Here is a 10,794-nt window from a genome sequence, read left to right on the forward strand (position 1 = left end):
GCACTTTACCACGCGGTGTTCGATTCGATTCGAACATGGCGAACACCCTGATATCCGATCGAACATGTGTTCGATAGAACACTGTTCGCTCATCTCTAGTTACTAGCATGGTGTACCTAATAAAGTGGCCGGTGAGTGTATACATACAGCCATTGATCAACTATTGTGATTGGGCTTAATGTTGGGATTATATATGTTGATATGATAGTGTACCCACTTTCAGCTCTTATCACTACTTACTGTATATCATAGGCTGATTCAGTGCTGGAGTAGGGAGGCACTCTCTCCCACTCAGCAAATGCAATACATGCGGGTGTTATATATGTAATGTGTGTGGACGTTTTTTAGCCTAGGTGGCAATTAATAAAAGTTACATTTTATTTATTTTTTCATCAGTTTAGATACCATTCAGCCAGACTGTGAGATAGTGTATGTACTGTGAGAACTAACTGGGTGATAGTATAACAATGTAACATATAGGTATTACTGTATAGAGTATGTATACTGAGGACTAACTGGGTGATAGTATAACAATGTAACAGCTAGGTATTACTGTATAGTATATATACTGTGAGGACTAACTGGGTGATAATATAACAATATAATAGCTAGGTATTACTGCATAGTATATATACTGTGAGGACTAACTGGGTGATAGTATAACAATGTAACAGCTAGGTATTACTGTATAGTATATATACTGTGAGGACTAACTGGGTGATAATATAACAATATAATAGCTAGGTATTACTGCATAGTATATATACTGTGAGGACTAACTGGGTGATAGTATAACAATGTAACAGCTAGGTATTACTGTATAGAGTATGTGCAGTGAGGACTAGCTGAGTGACAGCATACTATAGATAGGGGCAGGATTTCCCTAAATTGGAGCACTGTGATGCTGCTGTAGGTCAGACTGTCATATGATCCCAGATGCAATACAGGCAGGAATCAGAGCCACAGAGTTGGTGCAGCAGTGAGGACACAGCAGGGGCTTGAGGAGCCAGGGCTGGAGGTGACTGTGGTAGGGGGTGTTCCTATGACAAGTACAGAGGCGAGGTACGGTGCACATGAGGAGGGGCGCTGAATGCAGTGCCAGGCTCTTGGTCCCGCTCCGGACTAGTACACAGGGTATCACTATGCGGCTCTGACACTTGGCAGTATGGGCAGGAACCAGGGAGCCTGGAGGCGGCAGGTGGTCAGAGCCCGAGTCAAGGCTCCCGCAGTGACCATCTCGCAGCCGCTGCCGGTATGGATGAGGCTGTATTTCTATGGCATGCACGGCCTGACCCTGGATGTGCTGAGCTCCTGTATACGGCGCTTCCCGCACAGCCAGGACTACAAGCTGCTGGGCTTCTCCTCCCCATACCGCTGCCTGCTCCATGCCCTCGCCCACCTGGCCCTGGAGAAGATCTACCTGCAGAGGAAGAGCTTCCCGGACAATGCCCTGGCGTTCCACTTCGTCTTCTACCCCTCGGTGTATGTGGGCCTGCAGATCCTGCTCCGGAAGACGCTGCTGCAGTGCTGCCCCCAGGACCGGGCACTGAGTGCGGCAGAGCTGGGGCTGCAGTATGCCCTGGCCATTTACTACTCACAAGTCTTCCTCCGGAGCTTCTTGAGGTTGCAGTACCACAGCTGGGAGGGGCAGGGAGACGTGTGGGCGAATGTCGGGCACCAGCTGCCGCTCAGCCTGCGCTTCCTATTCTTTGGCATGCACGGCTTCATGGATGAAGTCTTCTTCACGTCCGCCTTCAACCTGCTGGAGAAGCCGTGGAGCCTGGTGAGCGGGCACACGTCCCTGTGGTCCTTCTTCATGTATGGCAGCTGCAGCCTGATCGTGGAGAAGCTCTTCTTCTACCTATGCTATGGCCGGGGCTGGGGGGCTTGGAGGAGGCTCCCTGTCTACATCCTCTTCGTCTACACCTGGGAGTTTTCTTGGGGGTTAGGGCTCCGCACTTGTAATGCTTGTTCTTGGGATTATTCTCATTACCCTCTGAACTTTATGGGCCTGGTGACCCTCATGTATTTACCAGGATGGATATTTCTAAGTTTCTACCAGGACCTGCTGTCCAAGGTGCTGCTTCGGATACGTTATGTATAACAGTGAAGCCTACAGAGATCTTGAGGAGTTTGCAGCCTGGAGCTCCAGCACAAACTGGGGACATCTAGTTTACAAGACTACTTAAAAAGAAGTTGCATGGACTTTCAAGGAATGATGGTATGAGAGGACTTAGGAAACTTCTCCATTTTCACAGCAAGGTTTTAGTTAACCCTTAGTGCGACCAGCTGTTTTCTAATTCTTACCAGTTGTAAGTAGAAGACCCTGCTTACCTTCTGTCTGCTGGGTCCATATACAGTTTACAAGCTTTGTGATTTACCGATTCCTATTTTCTTACACTATAAATCATAAAACTACTTTATAAGATATCCTGGAAAGTTTTTCCTTCTAAATTAAAAGTGGACCAATTCTGAAGGTGATTTTTTTTTTTTTCTGGTGCATCCAGTTATAATGGGGATTGTGATTTTTAAGAGCTTAGACTTTGTATAATAAAGAAAAATATATAGAATTTTTAAATACAATCATTGTGTCCTCAAAGTTTCATTGTGTCAAAATCAGTGAGATCTGCAAACATTACAGCTGAATTGGACCTTAAAAGGGACGTGGGGCTTTGAGGTTTAGAATGTGCTACACAAGGTCAGAGGTCACAAGTTACTGAAATTAAAGCAGCTACTTTACACAGAACTGATTTTCTATAAATATGTAAATGTGCAAAATTAAATTGATTTTACAAGTTACACTATACTAACTTATCCTTAGGAAAATACTTCAAAATCAGATCTGTGGGGGGTCCAACTCTCCACATTAGGTGTTTGAGGGTGCCATGACTTCTTCAGTGTTTACATCAATCTGTCTACACACAGTCTAGTACTAGTGCCGGTGCAGGGTACTGCAATGTTGTCCCATTCAAGTGAATTGAGCAAAACTATATCATGAACAGACAGAACCGATACTCCACAGTCAGTGCCACTACATCACTGATTCTTTCTGCTATTTATTGTTTATGCCTGTCAAAGAGCCAGAACATTTTTATTTTTATTGTGACGTGTGTGTGTGTGTGTGTGTGTTTGCATGCTGTATTTTTTATTATTTTTTTTTAATTTTCCATATAATGTACTAAACGGTCACTATTTGTTGGTCAAAAGCTTCCATTTTTATGGCATTCTCTAGTAATAGTAAAATTAATATCTGAAAGGGAGTCCTTGACCAGGAAAACCGATATCAAACTAATGACCGTACCTTCTAGTGTGGCTTCTACACTTACCAAAGATGCCTTTCTTATTATGCATTGCAGCTCCATTTTCATGAAAATCAGCCTTTAATCCTATGCAAATTATCTGTAATGGAGTGTTTCTTCTGTTGCAAAGCCTTTAGTCTTTGCTTTAGATAACTGTCCCTAACTGCTGAAAGCCCCTGCCCTGCAACCCCCATTGCTTGAGTGACACCTCCCACTTGCATACTCTTTCTGCAGTTAGGAGCAGTTATCTAGAGCAGACAGAAAAACCCTTTTCAGATAATTTGCAGAATAAAACTCTGATTTTCATGAAAGAGATACAATGCAGAATAAGAAAGGCATCTTGGGAAAGTGTAGAAGCAACCCTGCAAGGTATTGTGATTAGCATGATAATTTTCCTGTCACCAAGGTAAAGCGTATTAACCCACAAACACAAGCTCTTCATGACAGCCCTTACAGATCCGGAGCGATTCACTGTTGAATACACTATTGCACTATTGACTACACATTGCAGCTTTCAATTCCAGACAGCGTTTTTGACAGATTCGCTCTGAATCTGTCATGGCTATCATGAAGATCTAATTTTAGAATGAATCTAAAATCATTTTCACAGCCCTAACTAATCCTGAGATATGGGGCTCTAAAATGTCCTGCCTCAGGTAGCATCTTAAGAGCTGCAGTAGGAGGAAGGAGGGGGAAGGAGCAGCACTACAGACTGCCCAGAGGTGATAAATCATCATCATCATCTGTGTATAACCTGTATGTGACAGGGGGTAGCATGGACTTCTGTCCTCTCCTATCAGTCAGAGAGCATTCTATACTTTTGCGCTTTGGTTGTCATATAGAGGGATAATGTAATAACCAGGAAATTTATTGGCGCTGTGATCCAGATGTTTACCATTGTCCAGGTTGCAGCACCAAGAGAGTTGCACCAAACACTTAGGGGGCATTCACACTTGTGCCTGTGTCCACCTGCCAGGTCTCCTTCGTATTCCCTGAAGAAACTGAATAGGGGACGGCTTCCCGGCGGTTAGTTTTAAAACGCATTCATTTGAATGAGTATTTAAAGCAAATCGCCTGTGTCTATATGCAGCCTCGCCGCGGGAAAACCATTTTTTGTTTTTTTTTGCACGGACACAAAGTCGAGATGCAGGACTTTGTGTCCGTTCAAAAAAAAAAAACGGTTTCTTTGCAGAGACACTGCATATGGACACCAGTGGTTAGCTTTAAAAACCTATTCAAATGAATGGGTTTTAAAACTGACCGCTGGGAAGCCGTCCCCTATCTAGTTTCCCTGGGGAATAGGATGGAGACCAGACGGGCGGATACAGGAGCAAGTGTGAACGCCCCCTTACACAATAAATGCACAAAGTCATAAATAAAGTTTACATTTCACCCAATCCCTGTCCTATCCATACCTGATCTTTTATAGAGTAAAATACATCCACCACCTCTCTAGCGATATCCTTTACACGGTAAAATGGTGATAACAATTATCACTTATAAATTGCTACAATTTTTATATGGGGATAGAAAATTATATTTTTATGTAAACTCCTATTTAATTTGCATGCACAAAATTGGTTGGTGCGGGTCTGCGATTTTTGGCGTTTCTTTAACACCCGCACCTGTAAATAAATAAATTAAAAATATATATATATATTATATGGTATGCATGAATTCTTCAGGGTTTTTTTTGGTAAATTTGTTTGCAGAGAGGGATTGTTGAGCCGCACTTTAGAGGCAAATATGAATTTTTATGCAATTTTTGCTTGTAATCTCTGTTTGCTGCAAAGATGCATGTAGGTGGTTATATATATATATGAAACATTAAGTTGTGTTTTTATACACTCTATGCTGTGCAATCTCACAATCTCAAAAATGTTAGATTTTGGTGTCACATTTAGTTTGCTAGGTGCAGTATAGATTTTTAATCGTGAACAGCAAATTCTTGCTTGTATTCTGTATCAGTGTTTTTGAGAGTATAAGCTCTTGTAGTTTATGTTTGTGAATATATATATATATACTGTATATACATACCTTAATCCATGTTTTGTGTGTGAATGTGCAATTGAATATGCGATTTAGATACAAATATGTTTTAGTGCATTCTTCTAAAAAAAAAAAAAAAAAAAAAAAGATTTTTTTTTTTTTGTTAGCCAAGGCCATCTTCATGTAACTTTGTGACAATTGATAACCCATTGAGACAAAATCTTCAGGTTGTCTACTTTCAAAAAAATATATAGGGTTTTGTGGAGCACTTGCTTTTCATGGTGTGTAATCCCTACATTTTATAAGATGATATTTTAACATTTCCAGCTTCAAAGCAGATTTTTGTTCCTTCCAGTTCTAGTGATTTTATGAAGACATGTGCATGCGGGTGCAGGCCATAGTGATATGTATGAACTCTGCACATGTTGAACTCTTATTTTTAGGACGTTTGGTACATATAACTTTTTGTTTGGTTTCCACTTTTAGCAAGTAATATACACTGCTCAATAAAATAAAGGGAACACTCAAATAACACATCCTAGATATGAATGAAATATTCTCATTGAATGCTTTGTTTTGTACAAAGTTGAATGTGATGACAACAAAATCACGCAAAAATCATCAATGGAAATCAAATTTCTTAACCACTAGAGCCTGGATTTGGAGTCACCCCCAAAAAAAATTAAAGTAGAAAAACACACTACAGGCTGATCCAACTTTGATGTAATATCCTTAAAACATGTCAAAATGAGGCTCAGTAGTGTGTGTGGCCTCCACATGCCTGTATGACCTCCCTACAACGCCTGGGCATGCTCCTGATGAGGTTGCGGATGGTCTCCTGAGGGCTGGCACATCAATGCAAGCTATGGCAAGAAGGTTTGCTGTGTCTGTCAGCGTAGTGTCCAGAGGCTGGAGGTGCTACCAGGAGACAGGCCAGTCCACCAGGAGACATGGACGGGGCCGTAGGAGGGCAACAACCTAGCAGCAGGACCACTACCTCTGCCTTTGTGCAAGGAGGAGCACAGCCAGAGCCCTGCAAATTGACCTCCATCAGGCCACACATGTGCATGTGTCTGCACAAACTGTTAGAAACCAAGGATGGTATGAGGGCCCGACGTCCACAGATGGTGGTTGTGCTCACAACCCAACACCATGCAGGACGCTTGGCATTTGCCACAGAACACCAGTTTTGGCAACTTCGCCACTGGTGCCCTGTGCTCTTCACAGATGAAAGCAGGTTCACACTGAGCACATGTGACAATGGCTGGAGACACCGTGGAGAGCGATCTGCTGCCTGCAACATCCTTCAGCATGACTGGTTTGGCAGTGGGTCAGTAATGGTGTGGGGTGGCATTTCTTTGGAGGGCCGCACAGCCCTCCATGTGTTCGCCAGAGGTAGCCTGACTGCCATTAGGTACCGAGATGAGATCCTCAGACCCCTTGTGAGACCATATGCTGGAGCGGTTGGCCCTGGGTTCCTCCTAATGCAGGACAATGCCAGACATCATGTGGCTGAAGTGTGTCAGCAGTTCCTGCAAGATGAAGGCATTGAAGCTATGGACTGGCCTGCCCATTCCCCAGACCTGAATCCAATTGAGCACATCTGGGACATCTTGTCTCACGCCATCCACCAACATCACATTGCACCACAGATTTTCCAGGAGTTGGCAGATGCTTTAGTCCATGTCTGGGAGGAGATCCCTCAGGAGACCATCCGCAACCTCATCAGCAGCATGCCCAGGCGTTGTAGGGAAGTCATACAGGCACGTGGAGGCCACACACACTACTCAGCCTCATTTTGACATGTTTTAAAGTGGTATTTCCACGTTGCTCGCTCACCAGTTTGCTGGCTGTAAACGCAGTTGTCTTTCTGGTTTCCTGCGTTAATTGGTAGGCGGGGTTTCACATGCAAAGCCAGCGGCGAGTTGACATTGCTTCTATGCCACTGGCCTTGTGTTCGCACTCCCGATATATGTATGTGTGAAATACAAGCTGCTCCGAGCACTCAGCTCCCCTCCTGAGAGCCTGGAGCTATGTCACTTGTCTGGGGTGGGAGATAAGATCATCCCAGGGCATGGGTATGGAAATGCAGTGTAAACAATGAAGTGAATAAATTAAGATAGCAGGCAAACAAAGCAGTTTTGCTGAAGCAATGTATTTAGGAAAAGTCTTAAATCCACATAAACTAGCAGTAAAGATAGGATCCTTGAGATGGGACAACCCCTTTAAGGACATTACATCAAAGTTGGATCAGCCTGTAGTGTGTTTTTCCACTTTAATTTTTGAGATGGGGGTGGGGGGGCACTCCAAATCCAGGCCTCTATTGGTTAATAAATTTCCATTGATGATGCTGCAGGTGTCTACTTTAAGAAAATATATGGGTATGGGGGATTAGCATGATTTTTTTTTCTATTTAATGTTGCAATTTAGGTTTTAGTTGCCCATCTCAAAACTGTGAAAATTGCTTTGGCTACCGGTAGTGCAAAAGTTCCAGAGACCCCTGGCAGAAAAAAGATTAAAAGTGATCAAACAGTGGTAAGTACATGAAAATGGTAATAATAAAAATAAATTGTCCATCTTTGGAGGCTCAGACAGCCATATTTCTTATTCATATGCAATCAGTCAGCAAGGACTAGACTCAGACTCCACATGGACCTACTGTAGTGAACAAGGCCATACATTCTTCAGTGGTAGTGTTTTTTTAAATTTATGTGGATCAGAATAGTTTATATATGCAGCTCAACTGCTTAGTGACAACCCACACAAATGTACAGATATGCACAACAGAGGATATATACATTTGCATAGAACTGCACGACCATACTGCGCAATTCTCTACAACAAAATGGCGCTCAGAACAGAGCGGTACAGCACATGCCCGAGATTTTAACTGCCGGAGCGAGAATGAAGTGTTACTGGCACTTCATTCATTTTGCAGTACAACTGGCTAATACAACATTAGTACCAACATAATATAGTGATGTTTTCAAGACAGTTTAACTTTGAAGATGGTAGAGCACAACAAGGTATACTAGCAAAGCAATGGGAACAATCTAGGCATAACCATTTACTAATACTCAATTTTTTTTTTCACAGACCAGGGTTAGAACATTTCCACAAAGGGCACACCACCTGTTACTGCAAATTGCAAAGAAAAGGGTCTATGCTATACGCGCGTATCACATTGAAAGTAATAGGGTAAAAAAAAGCAGCCCATTCATTTCAATGGGGAGCGCACGTATGCCGGCTCCCATAGAAATGACTGGGATATGCTTTGTACGCGCTAATTCTGAACGTGTTTTACGTTCAGAATGAGCTGAGCGTATGCTCAGTGTGAATGCACCCTGAGGGTGCATTCACACGGAGTTTTGTGGCACTGATTTTGCCACAATAACTCAAAAACTTCACTGGGTTCATTTTTACGGGCACACTCAGCCATAAGAGCTCTCATTATAACTAGCGTTGATCGAATAGTATTCGTCAAATACCTCACTGGCATAGGCATGCGTGTAATCGGCCGAACACCAAGGGGTTAAATGCTTTGAAGATTCGATGCGTTTAACCCCTTGGTGTTCAGCCGATTACACGCATTCCTATGCCGGTAAGGTATTCGGCGAATACTATTCACTCAACACTAGTTACAACCAATTTAAGCTGATCATACCCATGCACTTTCAGCTATATACAGTATGTATGCTATACATCAGTTTGTTTCCCCTGAATAATTATTTATTTTTTTAAATAAAGAATTGGTCTAACATTTACAAGATATGGTCCTTGCAAGGTTACAAAATGTGAGTAATCTTGTTTTTCTCAGAGAATAATAGGTATTGGCTGGACGGCATCCCTGATCATAAGGTGTGGTGTGGTCAGACATTAGGAAGTGGAGCAAGTGGGACCTAGACTGCCTGTGGACCAGAGGAACATGGGATCTTGAAGAATATTTTCTATATATACACATACATCTATATACTAATATACAGTACAGACCAAAACTTTGGACACACACCTCCTCATTCAAAGAGTTTTCTGTATTTTCATGACTATGAAAATTGTAGATGCACAGTGAAGGCATCAAAACTATGAAGTAACACATGTGGAATTATATACTTAACAAAAAAGTGTGAAACAACTGAAAATATGTCTTATATTCTAGGTTCTCCAAAGTAACCACCTTTTGCTTTGATTACTGCTTTGCACACTCTTGATGAGCTTTAAGAGGTAGTCACCTAGAATGGTTTTCACTTCACAGGTGTGCCCTGTCAGGTTTAATAAGTGGGATTTCTTGACTTATAAATTGGGTTGGGACCATCAGTTGTGTTGTGCAGATGTCAGGTGGATACACAGCTGATAGTCCTACTGAATAGACTGTTAGCTGTTTTTTTTCTTGCCATAATACAAATTCAAAGTAAAGAAAAGCTAGTGGCCATCATTACTTTAAGAAATGAAGATCAGTCAGTCCAAAAAAAATGGGAAAGCTTTGAAAGCGTCCAAGTGCAGTTGCAAAAACTATCGAGCGCTACAAAGAAACTGGCTCACATGAGGACCGCCCCAGGAAAGGAAGACCAAGAGTCACCTCTGCAGCGGAGGATAAGTTAATCCGAGTCACCAGCCTCAGAAATCACAGGTTAACAGCAGCTCAGATTAGAGACCAGGTCAATGCCACACAGAGTTCTAGCAGCAGACACATCTCTACAACTGTTAAGAGGAGACTTTGTGCAGCAGGCCTTCATGGTAAAATAGCTGCTAGAAAACCACTGCTATGGGGACAGGCAACAAGCAGAAGAGACTTGTTTGGGGTAAAGACCATAAGGAAGGCACATTAGACCAGTGGAAATCTGTGCTTTGGTCTGATGAGTCCAAATTTGAGATCTTTGGTTTCAACCACCGTGTCTTTGTGCGACGCAGAAAAGGTGAACAGATGGACTCTATATACCTGGTTCCCACCGTGAAGCATGGAGGAGGTGTGATTGTGCTCTGCTGGTGACACTGTTGGGGATTTATTCAAAATTGAAGGCATACTGAATCAGCATGGCTACCACAGCCTCTTTCAGTGGCATGCTATTCCATCCGGTTTGCGTTTAGTTAGACCATCATTTATTTTTCAACAGGACAATGATCCCAAACACACCTCAAGGCTGTGTAAGGGCTATTTGACCAAGAAGAGGAGTGATGGGGTGCTACACCAGATGACTTGGCCTCCACAGTCACCAGACCTGAACCCAATCGAGATGTTTTTGGGTGAGCTGGACCACAGAGTGAAGGCTAAAGGGCCAACAAGTACTAAGCATATCTGGAAACTCCTTCAATACTGTTGGAAGACCATTCCAGGTGACTACCTCTTGAAGCTCATCAAGCGAATGCTAAGAGTGTGCAAAGCAGGAATCAAAGCAAATGGTAGCTACTTTGAAGAACCTAGAATATAAGGCATATTTTCAGTTGTTTCACACTTTTTTGCTAAGTATATAATGCCACATGTGTTAATTCATAGTTTTGATGCCTTCTG

The 10,794-nt window shown here is 42.6% G+C and overlaps 1 protein-coding gene across 1 annotated transcript; it reads left to right on the forward strand.

The window, feature by feature from the left end:
• The first annotated feature begins 966 nt into the window (after positions 1–966).
• Positions 967–2,511, forward strand: TMEM229A (transmembrane protein 229A). Its single transcript, XM_075274280.1, has one exon. It carries the CDS (start codon positions 1,166–1,168, stop codon positions 2,102–2,104), a length of 939 nt encoding a protein of 312 aa, XP_075130381.1. The 5' UTR covers positions 967–1,165; the 3' UTR covers positions 2,105–2,511.
• Positions 2,512–10,794: the final 8,283 nt, after the last annotated feature.

Source organism: Leptodactylus fuscus, chromosome 5 (assembly GCF_031893055.1).
Source record: "Leptodactylus fuscus isolate aLepFus1 chromosome 5, aLepFus1.hap2, whole genome shotgun sequence".
NCBI lineage: Eukaryota > Metazoa > Chordata > Amphibia > Anura > Leptodactylidae > Leptodactylus > Leptodactylus fuscus.

Excerpts from the sequence above, each read along its gene's own strand:
- TMEM229A (XM_075274280.1), top strand. The coding sequence starts at position 1,166 with ATGGGCAGGAACCAGGGAGCCTGGAGGCGGCAGGTGGTCAGAGCCCGA.